Source organism: Dermochelys coriacea, chromosome 2 (genome assembly GCF_009764565.3).
Source record: "Dermochelys coriacea isolate rDerCor1 chromosome 2, rDerCor1.pri.v4, whole genome shotgun sequence".
In the NCBI taxonomy this organism is placed as follows: Eukaryota; Metazoa; Chordata; order Testudines; family Dermochelyidae; genus Dermochelys; species Dermochelys coriacea.
Genome location: NC_050069.1, coordinates 91014942 through 91042714, shown reverse-complemented (window position 1 = coordinate 91042714; position 27773 = coordinate 91014942). Strand labels below are relative to the sequence as shown.

General features: G+C 39.7%; 1 protein-coding gene across 1 annotated transcript in view; it reads left to right on the top strand.

Annotated features, from left to right (window-relative positions):
• Nucleotides 1-27773, top strand: part of APCDD1 (APC down-regulated 1) — a 44202-nt gene extending 16429 nt beyond the window's left edge. Inside the window, exons 2-5 of the mRNA XM_038393116.2 lie at nucleotides 2162-2345; nucleotides 5878-6409; nucleotides 21675-21996; nucleotides 24584-27773. Of these exons, the coding sequence (XP_038249044.1) occupies nucleotides 2162-2345; nucleotides 5878-6409; nucleotides 21675-21996; nucleotides 24584-25035 (1490 nt within the window). The 3' untranslated portion in view covers nucleotides 25036-27773. The remainder of the gene's footprint in view (nucleotides 1-2161; nucleotides 2346-5877; nucleotides 6410-21674; nucleotides 21997-24583) is intronic.

Genomic DNA, 27773 nt, shown 5'->3' with positions numbered 1-27773 from the left:
TAAATAAACTTCCACATTTTTGCATTTCACAAAAGCACAGTTAACCATGAGGCTGCCAACATCTTTCCATTTTATATCAACCAAAGGAATGCTATGAAGTTAATGGGACTACTCACTGCTTAAAGCTGAACACATCCTTAAGTGCTTTGCCTAAAAAGCATTTTAAAAGACTATTTTACATGTTGTACTGCAACGTACCTTAATACACCAAAGTAATTCTAAAATCCAATAATCATGTGGGTTTTTTTCCTTGTAAATTAGGATGGTATATTTTTCAAAGCAAATAATTACTTGCCTATCCCAGTGTGCCATGCTCCAACTCTCTTCTTTTAAATTGCTCATGAAAACCCACTCCTTCCATTAAGCCTTCAAATGCTAAGCCACGTTGCTGTGAGCTAGCAGCAATATCTAAACAGATTTTTGTGTGCTGTACAGCACCATGGAAAATGACAAAGATGAATAAATAAATGAATAATGTATTTCATCAACACATTTGCTCTTTATGCAATTTGAATCATGGATCCCTTTTTCTTTAATGAAAATGCACCACGTGGATTTTTTGTTTATTTAGAATGTGTCATTACCTTCAGAGTATCCTTAACCTGTGGATCCTCACTGCAGAAGGAAGAGGAGAAGGAAAACATACTGCTGCAAAACTTCCCTCTGTGTATAGAAAAGCATACAAGGACATAAATGGTGCTCAAAGGGGATCTTATATCCTACCCATGTCCATACTCTTTCAAGCCTCTGACAGCATCCAGGAATGGGAACAAGCACACTTAAGTTGTATCCAGGAAGGACAGATGTGTAAAGGCAGTGGCATGGTTGTTTACCAAGCCATTTACTGATGTGTCATAGGCTGGGATGGAGAGCCAAAAGGGAACAGTGTTTGACAAATGTTGTATCTGATCTTAAGGCCATCTACAGAGGAAGTATGATCCCACATCTGGGTACTTTTGTACGATAACGTGTACAAAGATGCAGAAAGGTGCAAGCACTGAGACACTTATTATTATGCTGATTAGATGGGATGGTTGGAGCAGTGAGATTTGTAACTTGTCCATATGCAGAACCAATAGATGAGACTGTGTTTTGACACAATATGGGAAAATTAAAGTATAAAATGCTAACAACCCAATGCTGAGCAATGCTGAATTTATTATAAAATCACTAGACATATTGCAAGTGCTGCTGAATTATTAATTACATATTTCCTATCTTCACATAGTTGTTTTCAACTGTGGTTCATCTGCATAGCTGTTAAAGCAGTAATAGGTAGTCATTTTAATAAAACAGTGGCTGCCTTCTAATCGGTAATCTAAGATTCGTATTTGTTCACCGGTTAATCCTAGATGTGCTTTTCTCTTGACCCATATTTTCCTACACCTTATATAGCATGCAGCCTAAAGGAGTGCAAGAAGCATTCTTTCTTACGCTACATATTCATTTTGTTTGATTAATTTTGTGTAGAAAGATTGCTGGTGAGTTTCCTATGCAAGCATTACTAGAAACCAAAATTACTGAGTGCTAGAGATAAAATTAGCTTTAGAAATTCCTTTTCCCCTGAAAATAGCAGAATCCGCCTTTAATTGACCACCTCAATCATCACAGAGGCTTCCTGTGTACAGAGGCTGTGTTTTGAATATTTGTTTTCCTTTGATTTTAAAAGGTGGCTTTTATTTGCAAGTTTATTATAGAACCATTCAAAGTAGAGGTGGGCCCAAGCTACAAAGATCACAACTGGATCTGGATCCAGCTTTCCCACAGTTACAGAGGTGCTTGGGTCCAGGGTTTGGGGTTATCCTCTTACTGACAGACAGACATAAGAACCAGTTGTGAAGTTCAAGTCCAAATCCACACTTCAGAGGTATTTGAATCCAGAGTTTTGGTTCTGCTTCTGTTCTCATTTTACAACATTAGTGAAATCTAGTCAGGATTTGTAATTTGTTGGCAGAAAGGGATATTTTCCAATAATATCTTTTTTTTTTCCACCCCCCCTCCCCCCACACACATGGAACAAGTAATATAATCAATTCTTTTCCCAAGCACATAATATTGCTAAGCAAATGATGTGTTAGCACTGTTACTCAACCTGCTTTACTGTGTGTCTATCAGTCATCCTTGCCAGAATCCCCTGGTAACTTACACTTTTATTTCCCAGGGCTGGGAGAGGGTTCTGCCCTTCTTCATCCAGACAGCAGATCCCACCCTCGATCTTTAGAGAAGAGTGCATGGAGGGCTTTCAAGGAATCACAGTGTCATCACATGCTGAAACATCTTCACAATGGAGCCCGAATCACTGTGCAAATGCCTCCCACCATTGAAGGACATTGGGTCTCTACTGGGTAAGGATAACAAAAAAAGATGCTTGAGTGACTTTGGGGGGAAATATCTACAAATGTAAAAGCACTTTTTTCATAGATACTTAGAATGACAGACATTTTAGTTGTACAACAGAATAGCATGCTGTAAAGCTATCTTGTAAACCACTTTGCAGTCTGCATTTTAAACTGTAAGGAATGCAATATTTTCTAAACTTTTTTTTTATTTAGAAAGAACAAAATATTGTTAAAACCTGCTTATATGAATATTGCACTGTATTACAAGACTTTATACAGTATATCTAAGGAATGGGTCCTTGTTTTTAAGAGCTTTTGCATGAACAAATTTCATTAGCAAATTAAATTTTAAGAAACTTTGTTTCATCAGCCCAAGCATGTGCAAGTGCTTATCTGTACATCATGATGACATTCAGTCAGACTGAGATTTCATTTCCAGTGTCTCCGCTGTAATATTCATCAACTTATTTTAAATGATTTTTCTTTAGACTGTTTTGGCGGTTTTAAGATGTTTATGGGGCCCAATCCTGTAATCGTTACTCAGACAAAGCTACAACAGACCTCAATGAAAGTGGTTCCTGAGTAATGACTGCTGGATTTGGCCTGTAATTACTCCTGAAAACTCCTGTAGATTTCAGTGGGAGTTCTGCGTGTGGAGCAATTGCAGAATAACGATAGAATCTTTTCTGACTATCCTTAGCAGATAAGCCACAAAGGGTTTAAACAGACAAGCTGCAAACTTTACTTCTATTACTGCTGTAACTTTTTCAGTTACTGTACTTTATAGTCACTGTTTTATAACAAACCCAAAGCTACAGCAAGTTCACAGTAGCTAATACACTTTCTTAATGGAAAAGTTATGTGACCTTTTGTCTAATAACTAAGTCAGTAAATTATTTTATGTTAATGAAACCCTTTTTGGATGGGATTTAATGCTCTCCTGTGAAATGTGTAGCAAGAGTTCCTTAATAGGTTTTTTTGCCTACACTTTCTTATTAGTAGAGTGGAACCACTTAAATGACTAACCAAAGAATACATTTTCCACACACGTATAGATATACACGAAAAAAGTGAGGACCTGATCCAAAGCCCATTAAAGTCAATGGGAGTTTTTCCATTTATTTCAGTAGACGTTAGACTAGGCCCTGAAACCCTAAAACTATTATCTTATTATAAGGGGAGCAACCCCTCTATTTATTTAGGTTACCTAGCACTTTTGAGGGGTCTTGTGAAAGAAGGCAGTATGTGGTCATGTAACTGAAGCCTGTATCATAACACGTATGCACAAGGGTAACGAATCAAGGTTTGCATGGGCAACCTAATTAGTACTTACTAATTTTCAGCTGCTTCACTTTGAAACCTAAACAACATTCTTCTAAAGTAGTTTTTTCTCTACAGACATATTGCTATGATCATAAAGAATAAGTTCTCAACTAAATGAAAAAAAAAAATTGAAAATTGACCTGAAAAGTATAACCTTCTGAGCTTATAATTCTTATTAAATTTTACTATTTTTGAAAAATATTTGTTAAGCAGCCTGGATGACACCCAAGAGAGAGTTGGTTTGTTTTTTTTTAAAGACGCAAAGGGGAGTTTCGCAAAAAGAAAAGGAGGACTTGTGGCACCTTAGAGACTAACACATTTATTTGAGCATAAGCTTTCGTGAGCTACAGTTCACTTCATTGGATGCATGTGAGTTGGGAGCCTCACCCCCTTTGTGCCTTTGAAAATCTTCCCCAAGATTAACAATTTAGCCTCTCGCCTCTAGGTCACGCATTCAGGTGGCAAAAAAGCATTACCATCTGATGGCTGTTCAGTAGCCTGTGAGTTGGTAGTTTGAGTCCAAACTCTGCTGAGCTGGTGTCACATTACTATCTATATATAATATATAAATTTACACTAAGTGTTTAGGAAGTTTGCACAGCTGCTACCAATACTGTACCTGTTCTGTGGTCAGTTAAGGTGCTTCATATTTCAGTGCTCTTGTCTTTCTCTAAATTCACTATTTTTTTTTTAAAGGAAATAAATATATATTTTTGCAGCCGCTTCCTCTGAGGAAGAACTGCTTTACATGACAGTCCTGAGACAAAACTGAAAATATAAACTTCAAAAAAAAAAAAGCGAAGATTTAAACATTCAAACCAATATGGTCAAAATTAAGCTTCATATTTAATAATCCATGTAATCCTAGAAAGAAAATATAATTGATAAAATGACAGATTGGGGGTAAATTTTTTCCTAGGAGCAACTATACATAAAAACTACACTTTTTTTTTTTTCCTTCCAATTTAAAGCAGTGTTAGCTAAAGAGAGAACATAAGAGCTCATTATTCCAGTTGTGCGAGTGATAGAAGAGGAAGGGTTGCCCAGAGATTAACATAGGAACCTGGGACTTGGGAAAACCCAAGTTCAGTTCCCTCTTCAGTCACAGACTTTCTTCGTTACTTTGGGCAATTCATTTAATTGCTTCTGTGCCTGAGTTCTCCATCTGTAAAATGAAGATGATAGTACTTCCTTACGTCTTAGGTAGGGCCCTACCAAATTCACAGTCCATTTTGGTCAATTTCACAGTCAGAGGATTTTAAAAATCATAAATTTTATTATTTCAGCTGTTTAAATCTGCAGTTGCACAGTGTTGTAACTGTAGGGGTCCTAATCCAAAAAGGAGTTTGTGGGGGGTCGCAAGGTTATTGTAGGGGGTGTTGCAGTGCTGCTACCCTTACTTCTGTGCGGCTGCTGATGGCAACACTGCCTTCAGAGCTGGAGAGCAGCGGCTGCTGGCCGGGAGCCCAGCTCTGAAGGCAGAGTCTCCGCCAGCAGCAGTGCAAAAGTAAGGGTGGCATGATATGGTACTGCCACCCTTACTTCTGCACTGCTGCCTGCGGAGCTGAGCCATCATTCAGCAGCTGATGCTCTCTGGCCACCCAGCTTTTAAGGCAGCAGCTCAGAAATAAGGGTGGCATGGTATGGTATGCACTTACTTCTGTGCTGCTGCTGGTGGGGTGCTGCCTTCAGAGGTGGGCATCTGGTCAACAGCTGCCGCTCCCCAGCCACTGAGCTCTTAAGGCAGCACAGAAATAAGGGTGGCAATGCCGCAACCCCTGTAAAATAACCTTGTCACCCCCTGCATCTCCCTTTTATGGTCAGAACCCCCAATTTGAGAAATGCTGGTCTCGCCCATGAAATCTGTATAGTGCAGGGTAAAAGCACACAAGACCAGATTTCAGAGGGGAAGACCAGATTTCATGGTCCATGACACATTTTTCATGGCCATGAATTCGATAGGGCCCTACTCATGGGGGCATTGTGGGGATAAATTATATTAAAGACTGTGAGGAGCTCTGATACTAGTAATAGTCGCTATGTAGATACCATAGGTAGTTGAGTGGTATAAAAAGATAATGCATTTAAAGAGGTTTCTACAGTACTAATATACTAGTGCACACTATAAGAATTTGGCTATCTTATTAATTGTAGCATGATAGTGTGGTGAAGATCTCTAAAATTTTGTTTTATATTATTTTCAATCCTCCTACAGCTGTGAAGTTAGATCAGGCCCAGAGTTTACCACAAGATCCTATAGATTCTATCACAACAACACATTCAAGGCCTACCAGTTTTATTATGGTGGTAACCGCTGCACAAACCCTACCTACACCTTAGTTATCCGTGGTAAAATTCGTCTTCGTCAAGCATCCTGGATCATCCGAGGGGGAACTGAAGCAGATTACCAGTTGCATAACATTCAGATCATCTGCCATAGCGAAGCAGTAGCCGAAAAACTACGTGAGTTGGTGAACCGTACATGTCCTGGATTTGTACCAGACAACAGTCCCTGGGAGCAGGATGTGAGCTACAATTTATGGAGAGAAGAGAATGGCTGTGAATGCACCAGAGCTCTTAATTTTGCCATGCATGAACTTCAACTGATCCGAGTAGAGAAGCAGTATCTACATCATAATTTAGATCACCTAGTGGAGGAGCTATTTCTTGGAGACATCCACACTGATGCTACTCAAAGGATGTACTATCGGCCTTCTAGTTACCAGCCTCCTCTTCAAAATGCGAAGGTACATTCACTTTATTTTTTGACAAAAGAAGCAAACCAAATTCAGGATCTTTTATGAATGAATCTAAAATCCCTAAACCTAAAATCCCACTGTTATTTCAGAATCCGAGATGGATTGCTGGGTTACAGACAATGCAATTTGATCAATTTTTAAGTGATGATTCATGGGAGTAGTATCCCATTTGTGAATTATGAAATTGCATTAAGTGCATTATAAGTTTGGGTCAACAGGAGGGTGGGCTGCTTGAGCACGAAAAGAGTGCCACTCTGGGATAGAACCGATTCCCAGAATGGGGAGATGAGAATTGCTATAGAAATCGACAAAGTCCGTGGACTTTGATGAAAGTCAGCATCAAAAAGGAGAGACAATTCAAGGTTTGAGGCAGAAATTGGGAGAGAGAAAGGGAAGGTAGTAGCAGGGGGTGGAAGGTGGTACAAAGGCAGCAGTAGTGGAGAGGGAAATAAAATTGTGTGACCACATAAGGAGGGAGCAATTGTTAGACTGTGCAGGTAATGGGTCCAGACTCCAATGCATACATTATTTGAAATGAAAAACAGGGACATCTTGAATCTGAGGCTATAATTCCATTTTAGGATTCCATTTTCAGTCTGCCCTCAGTGTCCGTGTGAGCTGATTAAACCATAGTGAGTTTAAAAAAAAAAAAAAAAATCAGAGAAGTGCAGTGGTATACTTTTGCAGTGGGTCTGTCTGTACATCTTTTCTGATGACATCTCAAAGAAATGTAGCAACTGGAACCATAGGCACTGAGTTTCTTCTTTTCCCTCGAGGTGCTCCACCCCGACCCTCAAGGCCCCACCTTTTCTCCACCTCTCGCATCCCCTCTCTGCCTGCTCGCTGCTCTCCGCCCTCCCCCAACTTCTCCCCCAGACTTTAATCAGCTGTTTGGTAATGCCTCCAATCAGCTGCTTGGTGGTGCCCTGATCAGCTAATCAGGGTGCTGCCAAACAGCTGTTGCTGATGGAGGCTGAGCACCCATGGAGTCAGCACCTATGATTGGAACCACAGTTGAGACTTCAGTTGCCATTAGTAACTTCCAGACAGTCATGTCCACTTAATGAGTTATCACAATTTTTAACTTTTTTTCACTATAACTGTTACAAAAATTGATCACAACATGCCGAGTGTGAGAGAAGACACGACTGGAGAAGAGAGCAATTTGGGGAGAGTGGGTTTGGGTGCTTCTTTCATTTACATAACCCTTCCACCTTCCCAGAGTTGCTTCTGTCCTCTTTCCTCACTGGAATTCCAATAGTATGACACCTCTAGATTGGTAGTGTTGGTTAAAAGCCACAATCTTGTGTGAGGCTGTGCAACCCTGGCCGTTATTTTTGTCATCTTAGCTCACCTCAAGTGGGCCTGAAACAACTTTTCATTTACTTTTTAACCCTACGTCTTCCCAAAATAGACAGATTCTAGCTGGAGCAGAGACACCCATAATCAAAACACCTGAGCTCAAAACAATTTTAGTTTTTCTATTTCATTTGATTAACTAAAATAACTTTCTATTTTAGATTTTTCTCTTTACTTATTTTGGAGTGAGGGTCTTTGTTTGAAAGGGATCCTTAAGTACAAAAGTACACTAATGTATGTTGTAGCTATACTCGCAAATTTTGTAGGTGTTTTCAGAACCGTTGGAAAGGAGACAAAACTATGACTTCAGTATAACAGCTAAGACTCTGGGACAGTCCCATCAAACCTGGTTATCCTGATATTGGCAGTTAAATGACATGGTAAAAATGTCTGCACTTCATTTTAGAGAACTTTACTAGAGGTTCAATGTTAGAATGGTCGGCTTTACTGCTCAGCTGGCTATACAGAAACCAGGATTTTCAGTTCTATTGTCACCTTGATACATTCTGGTCACCATTCAGCTACCTTGTCTCTGTGTTGCAATGGCATTGCTAGACTGCTCAACTCTAAAATGCAATGCTCTAGTTAAAAAGAATCTTGCTAAACAAGTCTCTTTCTTAGACCCATATTCCTGCCATGTGAAGTCTAACTATTAACAATCATCAGCACAAGCTGGGTCTAGTAAACTTTAAGCTGAAAACAATATTTATACACTGTTCCACATATCATTCTGTAAAATGCAAGCTGAAGAAATATAATGGATAAGCTAAAAGACTTTATAGATATCCCAAAATATTTAAAGCAGGGTAACTAATTTCAGGCCATACTGGAAATTTGCCAGGAGCCCAGAAACCACACTCAATATTGAGAATAGCTAAAAGAATGTAACCCCCATCATCTTCACTCCCAGGGTTTGTCTCACAGAGACCACAATGCAAAATGCACTATTTTGTTTTGAGTGGGTCATGCTTGCATATTGTCGACCAGGACAAACAAGTCGTGGTTTTGTTGTTGTTGTTGTTGTTTATTGTGTAGAATCTGACAATTTTCATCTGGGCTCAGGACCAGGTTGTGGCAGGAAAGGGGTAGTCAATCTGCCTCATCGTGTATAAGAAGTTTATATACCTATCTTATAATCTCCTTGATGGGCCAGATTCTGCCTTCAGAGGCATGTGCAGAACTCCCATTGAAATCAGTGGGAGTCTACTGTATGGATTCTAGACAGATTTTGGTCCTATATGTTTACCAGAACTAGTGGAAGAAAAAAAAATCTTGAAAGATCAATATTTGGGGAGCTCAGTGCATCCAATCATAGGCTTATCTGTCAGCATATAGGCAGAGTCCAAGTCCTGAGGCTGAATTAATGGCATTGGAACATCATTCACATAAGTATCACTGACAACAGAGAATGACATTACTACACGGCAGGCAAGCTATTTCAGAGTATTCTCAAGGTACTCAAAAGTGCAGACAGATGCAAGTACTGGGTAATAAAAAAAAATAGTGTAGTTAAATGGATAGAGCAGTGAGTGAGGAGATCTGGCTTTATTCTCTGTTCTGTCATTGAACCGAAGTCACTTCCTCTGCTTCTCCTCCATCCTTTGTCTATATAGTCTGTTTGGACTGAAAGCTCTTCAGGGTAAGAACCATCTCCCACTATGTGCTTGTACAGTGCCTAGCCAGTGGGGTCCCATCTTAGTTGGAGCCAGTAAGTGTAACTGTAACAAAACAATTAATAGGACCTATACAACTCCTGAATATGCAAAAAAAAGATTCTGTAGATATTTTTAGTTTTGTGCATCTTGTTCAGTCACTTGTGACTTTTTCAGATACTTGTGAATTTGGGCATTGAGACTATACACTTTCACTATGATAGCTAGAGGTAGGGAAAAAAAGTGTGTATTTGCATTAGCCATCATAAAAAGCTCCTTGGTTTGGATGTGTACCTATCCATGAAGTCTTCTATACCAGCAGGCTGTTAACCTGGCTCTGGGCTGCAGTGTTTTTTGAATGTAGGAAGAATGGTAACAGAAGATGCTGCTTTTTTTTTTTTTTTTTTATATATAAAGACCACACAAACATACCCATTGAAAGGTTATAACCCTTCTTCTTTGAACTCCTTTCCTTTTCTAATTGCTGGTCCACAGGGACCCAGCTGAAAATGAGTTTAAATGCTAAATTGAGTTTAAAACCACCAGTCACAGACTCCTCTGGAAACTGGACACCTTAAATAAATAGAAACATTAAATCAACTTGTACAGCTTTCTACAGTCATGCAGCAAGACTGGGGAGGTAAGGAAATGGCCATTGAACTGAATCAGGTGTGTTGTATGGAATTTTTCACATATGGCTTGTTTCATTTCCTTTTTATTTTATTATTATTTTTAATATATAAGGACTTGGCTAAAATTAGTTTTTAAGAAGATTCACTGTCTGAATTAAACTTTTATAATTGGGCCTCCATGAAGATGATAGCACCACCCAGCTTATAAATTTATATAGCCTAAAAGTTGGCTGTGATAGCCACCACATTCATTACTTGTGCAGTTGAAGCAAATGGTAATTAAAAGCAAATGGCTGCTGGATCAGTTAGAAATGCTAAAGCCACATGATCAGACTTTAAACAAATAGAGTTGGGCCTTTTCCAAATTCCTGCAGTGATTTAGCCACAGGATGGTAAATCAAAGGGGCTGTCCAAAAACCAGACCACTTTAAGCCACACTTCTAATCTAAGTAAATTCACAAATGCCCAGATCTTAACTCGCGTGTACATATGAAATTGGAGAGCTATAAAAAAAAATCTAATTTGTAATCTCTTAAGGCCTTACAAATTCTCTTAGATAAGAGCTAGTCTACACAAATTCCTACTTTAAAATATTGTACATAAATTCAGCTCAGCAATTTGTATCCGTGATGGGTCAATATGCTGATGGAGCTGAAAATAATCAATTCAGATCTGACTTTGAAAGTTGCTGAGCATCTTCAGCTTTTGTTGAAATCACTGGGAGTTCAGATCAGGTACCCTGAACCTTGCAGATTCAGTCTTCTAAATAATATCTGAGAACGGAGAGAGGCAGAAAGAAGGTTGGAGCTACCTTAGTGGTGTAATGGTAGCAATAATTTGTGCTGTGTCATAGGGAAGATCTAAGGTCAAGAGTGACTTCAGGGATTCTTTCTCATTAGCCATAGAAATTACATCATTTGCAGAGGTGGTGAGAGATATAAGGCCCCTAATGGTCTGAGAAATCAAGAACAGGTGTGGAGCTCAACCTGCTGTTAGTGAAAATAAGAGCTCTATTTAGAAAAGATCCATATGTCTAAAAATGGAGGTAATATGCATGGAAATTGTACTGGCATCCAGCTTGCACACACAATTTGCACTAAAATATTGTTTACTGAACATTGAACTCCAGGTGCCTCTTTCTCTTTATTCTGTCAGGCTACAAAGGATCAGAGTAAGGATTATGTTAATAGGTTATTCTACTGACATCGTGGTAGCTATTAGAGTGTTAGGATGGAAGTTTTTATAATGTCTTCAGAACCCAAAAATGTGTTTGAATATCCTTATTTACCACTTTTTTTAGCTCAAATATTTGATGAGGCATGCAATTTTAATGAGAAACATTCTCATTCAAAACCATATACTAAGTGTCTGTCTTCTCTCTTGCAAATATTTTGGGGGGGCTGATTTTCAGAAGTGCTTAGCACTTGCAAGTACCATTGACTGTAGGTGGAGTTCTGGGTACTTGGAGATATCTGGAAAATCAGGTTTTAACTGAGCATCCAAAACCAGAGGTGTCCAAAATTAGTGGACACGTTTGAAAATTTGGTCCTTAATCTCTGAGTTTCTTCATCTGTAAAATGAAACCACTACTTATTTGCCTAGTACCCAGGATAATTCCAAGGATAAATTAATAAACATCTATTAAGTGTATTGAATTCCTCAGATAGAAGGTGATATGTGTAAAAATATTACCTCAGCCAAGAAATGTAATTGTCTGAGGACAGTATTTTTTTGATTGGCCAAACCATAAATACTGCTACTAAAACATGCAAAAGTCTGTTCTAGATACAGTGGGAAATGAAGGGGTTTCACATCTTTGTATTTGCGTAAGACAGTTGCTTAAAGAAATAGGGTGGGGTGGGGGGAAAGGAGAAAGCAGAAGAAAACCATTTTTAAAAAACTCAATGATTTCAAGACAATTATGAGTAATAGAATGTATGGGATGGTCTTTAGAGATAAATTAACCAATCATTTAGTTGAGGCTTATTTTCACATTACAAAACTACTGGGTATAATGTTGCAAAGAATATGCTACTTTTAAAAGTTTTCGTCTTACTTTTAAAGTAACACACTATATTTACTCTTCATAGAAAAAGCCATTCTTTAAAATGGTAAGGTGAAATATGACTTTTGCTCTTGTATAAACCTTGATTTTAAAAATGTTTTTTATTTTGTCTTTGTGGATTTAATTATTATTTCTATTTTACAATTGTAAAAGCATAACTAACATTTTAAGGCAGCTTTATTCTTGCAGTTCTTCATGCCCAGAGTCTTCGAGTTCAGGCAAGTTCAAGTTCAATCAATCACTTGCATCACTTTTTCCAGGACCTTGTTTGTTGCTTCTGCTTCCCAAAATATATATGGTTTGTTGCTTCTATTTCCGAAAATATATGTGATTTGTCACTATAAATTAGCATCAATTTAGCTGGATAGATGACAGCTGCAGGCACGTTCCTCTGAGGAAAAAGTTGTTTTGGGTCTCATTTCATCCTTTGCTGTAGATCAGGGGTGGGCAAACTTTTTGGCCCAAGGGCCAGCCACATCAGCATGCGAAACTGTATGGAGGGCCAGGTAGGGAAGACTGCCCCCCTCAGAACCTCTGACCCATTCAACCACCCCTGCTCTTTGTTCCCTGACCACCCCCTCCCAGGACCCCCCCACACTCCTCCTGAGATCACACCCCCTATCCAACCCTCTCTGCTCCTTGTCCTGTGACTGCCTCCCAGCCCCCCCGACACACACACACCCCGACAGGCCACCAGGGACACCCATGCCCTATCCAACCCCACCTGTTCCCTGACTGCCTCAGAACCTGCACCCCATCCAACCGCTCCCTGTCCCCTGACTGCCCCCCGGGACCCCCTCCATTGCCGCACGCACCACCGCCACCCCAGATCATGCTCCTCAGAGTGGCAGGAGCTTGCAGCCCCCCTGCCCACATGACGTAACAGCAGGGGAGGGGCCGGGGGCTAGCTTCCCCAGCCAGGCGCTCAAGGGCCAGGCGGGATGGTCCTGCAGGCCAGATGTGGCTCACAGCCATAGTTTGCCCACCTCTGCTGTTGATGATGGGATTTAAATTCAGGAAGAACAACAATTTAAGACTTTTTCATACTTTATTTTGATTTTATGTGAAATTCAGTTAAAATCATTTATATCAGCCAATGGTGCAATTATAGCACCTTCAGCTTCCTTCCCTGCCTTTCCACTTCTGGGAGCATTTGACACATACAATGCCCTAAAATTTGTGGTATTCATATGTAGACAAATCTCACTGCTTCCCACCCTTCTGCCTGCTCTGAATTCCCAAAAAAACCTGGCAATGGTGCAGCAGGATTACTGATTTTTTTTTTCCAACCATACGAAACATTTTTCATTCGTTTCATGACTTTTTAATTAAAAGTTTTAAATCTTCTGTTTTTATGAGTAACTTCATCCCATTTGGCAGCCTGAGTTACAACTGCATCAACCATACTTCAATGACCAGCAATCAGCCTTCTATGTTAGCTACCTTGGCCACATATGAGGTCATGGCAAGCCTACATGTTACCACTTTTGTGGTGGAGTTCGTTAAAGCGTTGTCTTGGTCTGGAATTCTCTTTGAGGGTGGAGGAGTGGAATGAGAAATTGTACTGAGTATCCATGAAAGTGACAAGGTGGGTGAGGTAAGCTTTCTCTCTCGCCCACAGAAGTTGGTCCAGTAAAAGATATTGCCTCCCCCACCTTGTCTCACTAAAATATCCTGGGACTGACACAACTACAACATGGCATAGCCTTGAAAGTGCTCTTTATGTGGCCCGAGCTAGTTGGCAACATGAGATGAAGTCCAGCTTTTTGCATTTATTTTAAGACCTTTTTAGCCTCCCTGTGAATTTAATGGCTCCAAAGGAATTTTTTTTTTAGGTTATTTTTGTTTCCATCTTGAGATGTTTTAGTTGCTATATCTAGGATCTGCCACCTAGATTCTCAGGTGATGAGCTGCTTAGAAGTGTTTATAGTAATAATCGTGACCTGACATGCCCTTTTCTGCTATTAGCCAGCTCTGCCTCGGCAGACTAGCTTTGTGGATTTTTGCTAGATTATTGGTAAGAGTCTATTTTATTTTTCCCTTCTCTCCTACCTCACCCTCCCCCCACACCCACCCATTCACCAATGGCAATATTTTCATCCAGCTGATTTCAGTTACTTGATTCACAACTCTGACATTTCTAACTAAATAACTGCCTGTTATTAATTTGTCTGAGACACTAGCTAAAGAGGACCTGCTTCTTGGGGCACAGCCTCAGGTGTTGTGAATTGGTGTTGCTCCAATGACTAATGGAGTGATTTACATCAGCAAAAGATCTGGCCCTTTTGAAGCAACCTGTTGCATGAAAGGTGCTAGAGTAGACAAGGGAGTGGAAGGCAGTAGGAGCAGGACGTTTTGGGAATCATTTTTGTTTCTGTATAATTTTATGAAGCCCAGTATTTTTATAAAAAATCTAAAGTAAAGTATGTGAGTTATTCTAATTGAGCAAGATAGGGGTGACAGCAGCATAGGAGAAGAGCTGGTAAGCTGGCTCAAGCCACAATGGTAGAGTAGGGGGGAACTTAAACCAGAAGCATTAAATCTATCCCTGAGCTGAGTTTAAATAAAAAGTGAAAGTTAAAAGCATTGGGGCTCCAAGTGGGGCATTACAGAAAGAAGCAATCGCTCTGCCAAGAGTTTCTGGGTTGGGTTTTTGTTTTTCATTGGTGTCACTGGAAAGGAGAGAGTAGGATAAGGAAGAGTTCAAAGGCAGGCAAGCAGGATCAGAAAGAACTCTTGCAGAGTATATGCTTGTGAATATTTTACTGGCCTTATCATTTAAAAAGGACATGTTCACCATTCTGTGGCTCCAGAGAAAGAAGGCAAGGGCATTGCACGCAGCTTTAGCATGTGTGAAGGGAGGAATGACTTCCCAAACCCCTTTCCAAGTTAATGGAAATGGACTGTCTTTTCACTAGGCTCCTGTTTTTATTTTTATTTATAGTGTAGTTTGAGTAGTATAAATGTAAGGGATTGACAAGCTCTAAAGAAGTGCTACTCAGAAAACTAGTGTTCACAGCTGTGGGTCCCCCGCCTCAAAATTCTCAAGGTACATCTACACTACAATTAAAAACCTGTGGCTAGCCTGTGCCAGCTGGCTCAGGCTAAGGGGCTGTTCAATTGTGGTATGGATGTTTCGGCTCAGGCTGGAACCTAGTCTCTAGGACCCTGAGTCACCTGGCATAGGCCAGCCGCAGGTGTCTAATTGCATTGTAGACATACCATCACTCTCACCTCTCCTTAGCTAGTGTCACAGCCCTAAACAGCTGGAGTCGTACACTTGCTCCTGATTCAGACTCTCCTGTAATAAAGTGCTAGATTCCAAACTTCATAATCAGACTTCGAGAGCTATGTGACACCATTATCCTCACCACACATGCTTCTGTCCTCTTAATGTGCCCCTGCCTGAGCAATATAAACTCTTATTAAGAGCATGAGTAAAGCAGGTTAGGAAATGGTAAATATATGCTGTCAAAATATTCAAAAGGAACAAAACAATTTTTGTTTTCCTGAATTTTTCATGGAAATATTTTAATTTTTCTGTGAAAAAACAAACACTGAAAATGCTTGGTTTTCACTTAAATTTTTTTCAAAAGAAGTGACCATTTTCCCTGAAAAACTTTGTTTTGAAAAAAGAATGTTTATTTTTAAAACATTGAAGTTTTTAGTTCTGTCCCCTCTATACTATCTCAAGATATAGGCTCATTATGATCAACACAATAGAGAGCACATTAGTTGAGCACCTAAAAATAACTACATTTTTATGGCACCCCCATCACCATTGTCTGACATGTAGTTCTCAGGATCAAGTCATTGTTCTTGGCTGGTCACTAGACACTACTGTAATAAACACCATCAGTAATAACATACTTATCTGCAGGATGTATCCTCATTGATATAAAAAGTAGGGCAGGGCTGTTGGATTCCACTTGAATTCCAGTTGCCTCTCTACTTTAAAGAAAATGTTCTGCTTTTCTGAAAAGGGCTTAAAGGGCTTTTAATTTTGCAAAGTAGGAATGAAGTACAAATGTGTTCAGTTCAGACCAGGCAAATACCCTTCAAGGAGAAAACATTAGGCTTTATTTTTAAGATACATTTTACCATCGCTCGGGGTGCAGAAAACGGCCATCTCCCAGATGGAGTGTCTATAGCCCTGGCACTGGTGTAACCACCACGACCAGCTCCGAGAATAACAAGTCCCTGGCAGCCAAAGGATTTGTAAGAAAAATAAAATGTACTGGGAAAGGTTATTTCTGAATTCCCAATCACAAGGGGACTTGGAAACAGTCCAAGGAACCCCACTCCTACTGCTGTTTTAATGGGGCTTCCCCCAAGTGAAGGCAATGGCTCCCTGACCCGATCAACCTTTCAGTGGAAGCAGCCGCAGAGAATAATGAAGAGTGGTAGTGGTGGTAATCTTCAAATCAGTGGGATCCTCTTTTGTCCCTGAGCTCCTGAAAGGAGCTGTCAACTAGGGAACCGGCCTTAGTCTACATGACTAACTTTACAATCGGACTCAGAAAAGTCACCAGGAACGGAAAAGATTTGGGTAACCATGGAGTCAGCATTATGCAGCTACTAGCAAAAGAAAAGCCCTCTGCAGAATAGGAAAAAGCCCCTATAGCTCCATAGCTTGAGAAGCTTGTAGAGTTTTCATTTGGCAGCAGCTATGGTACAGGCTGTTTCTTCTAGATAGATCCCATTGTTAGAAATACTTATTCACACATAGAACCTTACTTTTTTGTAAAGCAAGAGCTATCCATCTTATCCACAGTTCATTTTAAAGCATTTTAGCTTATTTTATGCTCAAGTGAGTTTTTTATTAGAAATTATTTTTGTGGTGCTTGGAGAATGCTTTTTGCCTGTTTAAGGTTTTCTTTAACTGTCTGTGTTTAGAAACTAGATCCTATTGCCCTTGCTAAAGACATATGGAAAGAGTGATTTTACAAGGCCTTAAGAAGTCTGATTTAGAGCCAAAAGCAGTTGGCCTAAAAAAGAAAGATCTCACAAATGAAAGCAACATTGAAAAAAGAAAAAGCCACCCTCAAAAATAATTACTCCATAATTAGACCCATTCACTTTATAACAAAAACAAAATGTCTTTAATTGGATAAAAGGTACATTTTCAGGGATTTTGGAGCAATGTATAAGCATACACTTGCTATTAAAAAGTTCATAGCTCTCTTAAAACAATTTTCAGTCAAAGTTATAATTAATCTGAAAGGGGTTTATATGGAATTGGAGGGAATAATCTGAATCACAAAGGAGCAATGTCTTCAGTGGAGCTCCTACTAGAAGGCAGCCAGCATAAGTAAAAAGAAAGGTTAGAAACTTTATATTATAGCCCTGCTCATGAACAAACCCTAAAACAAAATCTGATGAAACTTTTGTTTCCTCCTTCTGTTCTATCATAAACTTACCAGGCTTGCTTGGGAGTTTTGAAACTCATCTGTCTTCTTCAAGTAAATCAGAAAGTTTTCTCCTGAAGATTTATGGTTCAGAATTGCTCATGGGCTAATAATTTTTTAAATGAATATCAAGTGAATGAGTGCTTGTGAAAGGTGTTGGACTGACAGCTTAGAGACTCACTGCACATCCCATTCTCCCTTGCCGATATGCCTCAGCCATGAATGGGGAAGAGTGCAGTTCAGTCTTCATGTCCATTCAATCCTGAGCTCCTCTGCTGAAACTGCTAGCAAGATTTTTTGAATGAGAGGTGGAGATCGGCTCACTGCCCTTCAATTTCTTTTAACTCAGGCTGGATGACACAAAGCCAGTTAACTTCCAGTCTATCTTAGATGCCTTCCATTGCCTCTATTACCATAGTATCTGAGCACCGCAGAGTCTTTGATGTATTTACTCTCACTTCATCAGTGCTTGGCAGAGAATGCACAATTTGTAGATAGGGAAACAGGAGTCTGGTTGTTTTTTTTGTTTTAGCTCAAGATCACACAGGCACCCTGTGGCACAGCCAGGAATTGACCTCGGGTCTCCCAAGTTCTAGACTAGTCACTGAACCATTGGACTTACAAACTCCAAATAGAACCCTCAAGCCTCAGAAATGCCACACTTTCACAATCCTCATATTATCAGTGCTTTTTTAGTGTTCATGTAAGCTAAATATTCAGGACAGAATTCTGTTCTCAGTTACAGTCATGCAAATCTCTAGTAGCTCCACTGGATCAGTGAAATTACTCAGTGGCATCTTTTTGTTTTTATATGGGTATATTCCATGAAAGGGGAGAAAGGCACAAGACTGTGTGTTCTGTACCTTTCCTTCTAACTATAGAAGTTTTTTCAATCTAGTGTAAAGTACCAACCACCGTATTCTGTATTTCAGCAGCCCTTTATAGAAGTACTACCATCAGATCCAAAGATGATATGTAAACAAACAGTATGTAGCAAATACACAACAGGTGCTAGAGCAGAAAATTTTGCTTTTGTCTAACAGCGCTCTAGTTATTCTGCATAATTTAATTATTTATAGACCTAATTCATATTAGCTAAAAGAATGTTTCATAATACTTTATCCTTCAATAAACTGTGGTTCAAAGTTTGCTTAGAAAGGCAGAAAAAGTTTCTCTTGCAGCTGAGTAATCTGCAGTTTGAAATCAAAATAGCTAAACTGCCCTCTCTTGCCAAAAAAAAAAAAAAAAAACCCCAAAACCCTAAAACTTTGTGAAGTCACAAACAATTAGTGCTAGAAACTACATAAAAGTCTTTAGAGTTTTCATTTCTGATGTTAGAGGAATGGGAGCCTTGGAAATTGAATTCCTCCCTACTAGGGACCTTGAACCTGACATCGAAAGAAGGTTCATTTTGCATGTTAGTTCAGTTACTGCACACCCAACAAGCCGCATCTCATACCAAAATGAACCTGATGTGTAATCATTTGATCATTGTGTCAACATTTATCCATTAGAAAGAAAACTGAGACTCCCCCTTCCCCCACATCATACACACTCATTTTAGTTTCTGTGGAAGGCCTCTGAGAGCATATTTATAATGCTAAACCACACCCAGCTCTAGCCCCCCTTCATGTCAGGTAAAAGGACCAGAGCTGTGCAAAAAAAGCTCTAAAAGCATGGGAGCTGGTTTAAGGGGGGGGGGAATTCTCCAATACTGGAACTGAGAATGACAGCCTAAGGTTGCCCTCCCAAGGCCCCGCCTTCACACGTCCTCACATAGGGGATGGGGCCACAGCACCGTAGAGGTTCTGGGGATCACTACAACTCCTAGGCAGCTGGAGCAGCTGTCATAACTTACACTGGTCCCCAAAGCTATCAAAATTACACTGGGAGTCATGGAGCAGGCCAGGATTGGGAGGGCACCAATGGCTTAAAGTCTCCTTAGCCTTCTTTCTCCCCCTGGGGTGAGTTCTGTGCTGCTCCTGGTGGGGCACAGCTCAGAATCACAACCCATATGTCCATACAGGGCTGAATCTTGCTGAGTGCCCTCATCTCCAGTGGGGGGGGCGTCAATGGAGGTGCTTCACACCTTGCAATGTCAGGTCCATTTAGACTGTGAAACTGTGCCAGATAAACAAGCCAAAGTGTGTTTCCATTGAAATCAATTGTATACCTCTCACTGATTTTAATGGCACTAAAACATAGCCCATCCTGAACTAGATGCTTGTATTATAAAAAGGATAATATGTCAGGTAGGCTTGGCCCAGAATGTAGGAGTTAAAATATCCATTAGAAATGTTTTCTTGATTTTTTTTTTTATTACAATGAAGACACATGTAAACAAGGCAACCCACATACCACATCATTGTCTAGTATACAAGTCCAAGAAAGTGACACTAGGCCATAAGGGAGACAAGGTGGGTGAGATATCTTTTATTGGACCAACGTCTGAAGAAGAGCTCTGTGTTACCTCAAAAGCCTGTCTCTCTCACCACTAGAAGATGGTCCAATAATAGATGTCAGCTCACCCACCTTGTCTCTCTAATAGCCTGGGACCAACACGACAACAACAACACTGCATAGTAGGCCATAAGATCATAAGAATGGCCATATTGGAACAGACCAATGGTCCATTTAGGAGTATCCTGTCCTCTGACAGTGGCCAATGCCAGATGCTTCAGAGGGAATGAACAGAATTTGATTTCCAATTTTTAAAGGATACCTTTTTGCCTCTTTTTTATTCTCCTGTTTTCTGGTGGCAGTTTTTGGGTCCTCTTGCAGTTTTTTGTATTTGGGGTGTATATATATCATTTGAGCTTCTATGTTCATTTGTGATGTTTTTAAATAGTTTCCAGGCAGCTTGCAGGCATTTCATTTTTGTCACTGTATCTTTTAATTTCTGTGTAACTAGTGTCCTCATTTTTGTTTAGTTCCCCTTTTTGTACTTAAATGCTACTGTGGTAGGTTTGTTCAGTATTTTTCCCCCTATAAGGATGTTAAATTTGATTGCTCTGACCGAGTGGTTCAGCTATATTCAGTTCTTGGACCAGATCCTGTGCTCTGCTTAGGACTAAATCAAGAATTGCTTCTCCCCTTGAGTGTCCCAGAACTACCTGCTCCAAGAAACAGTCATTCATGGAGTCTAAAATTTTTCTCTCTACATCCCATCCTGAAGTGATATGTACCCAGTCAATATGGGAATAGTTGAAATCCCCTGGTATTATTGTGTTTTCTGTTTTTGTAACCTCTCTAATCTCCCTTAGCATTTCACAGGTCACCATCACCATCCTGGTCACATGGTTGGTAGTATATTTCTGCAGCTATACTCTTACTATTCAAGCATGGAACTTCTGTCCATAGAGACTGATTGTCCAAAATGAGTGAAAAGCAAGAAGTAAATCAGTTGTGAAAAATACATAGTCACAGTTTAATCATCAATGGTGTTTTATTAGTAGTACACAGGAGAAATTTGATGTTCTGTTTTTAAGTTTAGGGCCAAACTTTGCTTACCCACACCTATGCAATTACATTTAAGTGAGTGGAGTTGCATGCATGTCATTGACAGGAGAATTGACAGAGTCCCTTCATGCAGATACACCTGGAAATGAAATATTTTTGCGTTGATATTTTACACTAAAGCCTAAAGTTTAAATAGCAGGATATTAATTTTCCAGACTGCTAACCAAATTAAAGTTAGGAGGATGTATGTACATATCCACCGCATCCAAAGTTAATCATTAAAAAGAGGTAATTAATACAAAGTCAGAGCTGAACAAATGTGTTATTTTTAATGAAATGAAGAGCAGGTTTTTAAGGCACCTACTTATGCGTTAGCCATTCTGCCAGCATTATAGATTCAAAGTTTTTTTTCCCTTCCAAATGAAGGAAACAAATACCTGAAATAAAATATTTGTTCAAGGTAAACCCAGGACAAGAAATTAATCTTAACCCTCTCCCTGCTGCAAAATATGCTGTGTGCATCATATTTCAGGTACATCACTCTGACGTACGGAATCTACAGTAAAATAAGGCAAACATTTGAAATCCTTAGATGTGAGGTTAATTTCAACATGACACAAACATCATGGTCTTCATTGAGGAGAGTGTTTAACAGGGGTTTTCTCCGCTTTGTTTCAGAATCACGATCATACCTGTATAGCATGTAGAATCATTTACCGGTCAGATGAGCATCATCCTCCAATCTTACCTCCAAAGGCCGATTTGACTATTGGATTGCATGGAGAATGGGTGAGCCAGCGGTGTGAGGTGCGTCCTGAAGTCCTCTTTCTCACCAGGCACTTCATCTTCCACGATAACAACAACACCTGGGAAGGTCATTATTACCACTACTCTGATCCCATCTGTAAGCACCCCACCTTTACCATCTACGCCAAAGGGCGCTACAGCAGGGGAGTGCACTCTTCCAAAGTGATGGGAGGAACAGAGTTTGTGTTTAAAGGTACGACCTCTACATTGCGCAGTTTTGTTCCATTACTGAGAAAGAAGATAGGTTGTTCATAGCTGGGTGAAAGTTGCCAATGATAATGATTCAAAATTTGTATAGTGTCAAGAACTTCCCGAACTGATATGCAAACTATGCAGAGGGGTCACGTCTCATATACACACACACACACACACACACACACACACACACACACACACACACGCAGCAACTTTTGAGGCAAAATGTAGTAACTTTTAAATGCACAGCAAAACTACAAAACAGCGTCAGTCACTAAATGAAGAATATCTATTGAAACTACAGGAGCATATGGGCAGAATTCAATTATCCAACTGGTGAGATAAATGTGGTGAAAGCACTCGCCTCTTATAAAGAATACTGTAGAATCTTTCACGGCAAGAGAGCAGTAGCTTTAGCATCTTAAGACAAAAGACAGTCCCTCCTCTCTTGGTATCACCCTGGGAAATTGGTTCAGCATTGACAATGTCACCTATGGAATCATCACCAAGCACTGACTCTACCTTCCTGCTTAGCTTGAGATCTGGCAAGATTCACAGCCCCATGTGGTCTAACTTGAAATGACATTTGAGAAGCCTCATATGCCCTTTTAGATTTCCTATGTCTCCAACTTAAGAAAGAGCCTGACTGGAGGAACTAACAGTTTAGGACAGAATTTCCAAAGGAGCCGTGGTTGGTTACCTGGAAATAATTACATGGGGTGAAAACTTCAGTAAGGTCAGTATTTCACCCATGCTGCTTATTTATAATGTATTGTTCAACCTGCTGCTGAACATATGAGAATCCAGCACTAGAAAAGCAAGAGGATGAACTGTTAGTTTTCTTCAGTTGATCTTTGTGTAGCACCTGGGAAATAATATGGATCGTGAGACCATCCAAACACATACACGGTTATAAAATCTCAACGTGAAAATTCTGAGAAGTCCTGCTTTAAAAAAATTCTGGAATCACATATAAGTTGCTAATGTCCTACAGCAGAATTTACATTTCTGGAGGGTTGTGAAGGATTTTGTTTTATTTTTGGTGAAGTTTGTCAATGCTTTTAGTACCATTATACAAGGCACTGGTGAGACCTCACCTAGAATACTGTGTGCAGTTCTGGTCCCCCATGTTCAAAAAGGATGAATTCAAACTGGAGCAGGTACAGAGAAGGGCTACTAGGATGATCCGAGGAATGGAAAACTTGTCTTATGAAAGGAGACTTAAGGAGCTTGGCTTGTTTAGCCTAACTAAAAGAAGGTTGAGGGGAGATATGATTGCTCTCTATAAATATATCAGAGGGATAAATACAGGAGAGGGAGAGGAATTATTTAAGCTCAGCACCAAAGTGGACACAAGAACAAATGGGTATAAACTGGCCACCAGGAAGTTTAGACTTGAAATCAGACGAAGGTTTTTAACCATCAGAGGAGTGAAGTTTTGGAATAGCCTTCCAAGGGAAGCAGTGGGGGCAAAAGATCTATCTGGTTTTAAGATTCTACTTGATAAGTTTATGGAGGAGATGGTATGATGGGATAATGGGATTTTGGTAAGTAATTGATCTTTAAATATTCAGGGTAAATAGGACTAATCCCCTGAGATGGGATATTAGATGGATGGGATCTGAGTTGCCCAGGAAAGAATTTTCTGTAGTATCTGGCTGGTGAATCTTGCCCATATGCTCAGGGTTTAGCTGATCGCCATATTTGGGGTCGGGAAGGAATTTTCCTCCAGGGCAGATTGGAGAGGCCCTGGAGGTTTTTCGCCTTCCTCTGTAGCATGGGGCATGGTTGACTTGAGGGAGGCTTCTCTGCTCCTTGAAGTCTTTAAACCATGATTTAAGGACTTCAATAGCTCCGACATAGGTGAGGTTTTTCATAGGAGTGGGTGGGTGAGATTCTGTGGCCTGCGCTGTGCAGGAGGTCGGACTAGATGATCAGAATGGTCCCTTCTGACCTTAGTATCTATGAATCTAATCCACTGAAAACCCCAGTTCTCTTTTTATGTAACATACTGGGCCAAATTCATCCCAAGTGCAAACTCCATTTAAGTTCCCCTAAACCCATTCAGTTTAGCTTTTCTTCAGGTCTGTTGCAATTGAGCTGATGAAAATCAACGCTTGCCAAACGCATGCCAAACTCCACTGAAATCTGGTCAGTATAACTAGAATTGTAGAAAGTTGTAAGACTTATGTTTGAAATTATAAACTGTGGTTATTTTTTAAGACATGGCATAGGGTCTCTCTCTATAATTCAGACCTAAAGATGTAATTCATATGATGGTATGGATAGTCTATGAGAGATGGTGACACTGTTACATTTTCTGAGGTTTGAGGTTTCCATTTGGAAATTAGGTCATTATCTTTGTGGACTATCTTAAATTCTCATATTGCCCGTGGAACTAATATTAATTAAATTCTGAGTAGTTTTATTGTATCCTCCTTCCTCTGTCTGTATAGCTAAACCAACCAATCGAGGAGAATCAAGCCCTTTGTTGCATCTCTGAATTCAGGGCTAATAATAGGACTGTCACCTTGACTTTTGCTTTGTCCCTCAGAGATATTTAGCTTTCTCTTTTTCCTTTACAGTAAATCACATGAAAGTCACCCCCATGGATATAGCTACAGCCTCTCTACTGAATGTCTTCAATGGGAATGAGTGTGGAGCAGAGGGATCGTGGCAAGTTGGAGTACAACAGGATGTTACTCATACCAATGGCTGTGTTGCTTTGGGGATCCGCCTACCACACACAGAATATGAAATCTTCAAAATGGAGCAGGATGCCAGGGGTAGCTACTTACTGTATAACGGCCAGAGACCTAGTGATGGGTCCAGTCCAGACAGACCAGAGAAGAGAGCCACTTCTTATCAGATGCCATTAGTTCAGTGTGCTTCATCAGCACCGAGACCTGAAGAATCACCAGAGGAGAACAAAATAGACCGCTATAGCAGTGAGGCACCAAAAAAGGACTCCATTGTATTTGTCCTTACCCTGATGCTGTTTGTTTGTACTGTGTCACATTGGAACATTCTCAGTTGAAAGGAAAAAAATATTTTTCATGACTATAAAACTAGGATTCCATATGACTGAGGGTTTTTCTTTTCAGAAAGAAAAGGACATTTATTTTCTTGATGCACTGGAATGCCTGAGAACTGTTCTTTTCCTTATTTTTTTCCCCTCCTTGAATCATGAACGGCACTCGTTTGATGTTTTTGCTTTGAACTTCGTCCAGTCTGATCCCTGGCCTGACATGACTGCACAACAGTAATTGCACTTTACGACTGCAGACTTCCTTGGCTTTTTAACTACTATGGTAACCCTAAAGCTCCTGCTTCGGTTGGCTCTGCCATTTTGCTGTTGTGGTTCATTTCCCCCTAGCGCTCAGTTTCTCATCAATCAGGAATCACTCTGTGTAGTATTGTGTTAATACTGTGATAATGGCTTTAGTCTTATTCTTTAGGACTCTGCTGTAGATATGTATATATGAAGAAACCCCACAAGGATCTATCTTACAGGCTTTACACAAAAGAAAAAAATATATAAAACTATCCTCCTGTCAGAAGTTAAATGGAAAATTATCTCTAAGTAACATCCAAAGTAATTTAAGCTATTTTTACATATCATTCTTTCACTTGTAAAAACAACCAAAGGTTTAGTGGGATGCAAGTATTTTTCTCATTCAGTTACATTACGTATGCAATTGCTTCATACCTCCCATTGTATTTACTAACTAGTTACAAAATCAGATAGAGAAAACATTTTTTCATCAGATATGTACAGTATATGTAAGTTGCAGAAGTATTAGTGGATTGCTCCATGTTGTTGTTCTTACTACCCCTTATACCCTTTCTATGCAATGTTCCTGCCTTGAATTTCATTTGGTATGGGGTAGACAAAATAATGAAGGGGCTGGGACCATAACACAAATCGTCAAAAAAACCACCCCTCTGCTAAAGTAGATTAAGAATGGTAAAGTGGCACTAGATAGGAAGTAAAGAAAGGATTCTAGCAGCAAGCATACCACCCAGGGCCAAATCATGTCTTCCTCCTTTCAACTTAGAGACCAGAGAAACAGCAGAAAATTTGATTGAAAAGGTGGAGCAAATTTCACCAGAGGGAATGGGGTTTCACAAATAGAGAGCACTCCCACCTTTCCTTTCAGTACACAAGCCCCTACACAGGGTCACATTGAGTTTGAGGCTCTACAGGGTTGGGAGGATGTGGCTGGGAAGGGAGGGGGCACGCTCAGGGGAGAGCTCCCCTCCACAACATCATGTGAAGGGCATCTGTTTAAAATAGGGAACTAATTCAGTTGAATCTAGTATCAGCAGGGAAACAAATCCTATTTCAGTGGTGATGGTTATGCTCAGAATCCCCCATTGACTCCTATTTCACAGGCCCCAGAATGTTTTCTGTAGAATTGCCCCCTCTTCACCTGAGTTTTCCAGGGGTGGTCTCAGCATTTAAAGACAAACTTTGTGGGAAATACTCATTAGGTGATCTGGTCCTTCTTTCCATGTGACTATCTAATAGAAACCAAAGTGGTTAAATTAAATAATAATAATAATAGTAATAAGGGCGGGACTTTGAATTACTAGTTTGCGAGGAGTTGGCTTTGCATAGTTTTCTTAATTAGACCACTTGTTGATGTGACAAAAGTTTAATTCACAGCTATGCACAATTCATATTTTCACTACCATAGACATGGTTAAAAAAGGCATCACTAGATGAACATTTTTATGTTGCATTAGTATAGGAATTCAATCTAGGATTTTTCCAGTTCACTTGTAATATTGCCTGTGAAACAATGTTCAGGTACATATTTATGAACCAGGTCCTTTACATATTCCTCATCTACTTTATTTTTTTTTCAAATGAAAAAAAGAAATGCCTCCCTGTGTCCATACACAATGTATATTGTTTTAAATATTGTTATTAGTACCCATTAGCTTGTCTTCAATATTACACGGCTGAGCTAGGAACTAATCTTCAAAATTATGAGTAAAATATGCCATCTCTATTCTCTACAAGATGTATGCAGTTAGGTCACATATGCAAATGAGATAGCTGAGAATTGCACAAGTTATTGATCCTTTAATTTCATCACACTCTTAAGTTGTATAGCACCATGTACACCTATGGCACAATACAAATATATTTCAATCTATAGTTTGTGTGACGTGGCTCCATAGCCTGTCAGCTTAAGGTGTAAAGACTCAGCAATGGAGGACCTGTGCAGGGAGTAATTTATATCATCTAGGTTCAAATATTTTTAAAAAGTGAAAGGATAAAGCAGGGGTTTTTTCACAGCCGTGCAACTTGACACTGGAGTTCTGTAGCAACATTGTTACATTCTGGCCCAGAAGAAGTTATTGCACCTGAAATAAAAAACCCAGAATATAACCAACAAGAGAAAGAAGCTGTTGTGCAAATCATTTTTACACATTTTTTTTAAAACTAACTTCTCTCAAAGCACAAAAGGGAACAAAGACAAAAAAAGTGATCAGAAGACTCCTTGTGTGTTTTACTACAGTTTACACATTGTGCCTGCTGTTGTAGGTCAGATCATGACAGAACATTTTTTGAGATATAAAGTCATCCTTGTCAATGGTGGAGTGCATTAGTTTAAAGCCCAGGATTTTAAAAAAATAATTTTATTTTTGTAAAGTTATAGAAAATATTTTTCTTCCCAATTTAGTATTCCAGATTAAACTGCCAGGGAACTTTGAGCACTTGTTAAAATACTGATTGAAATAAAAGACTCAGTGAAGAACTAA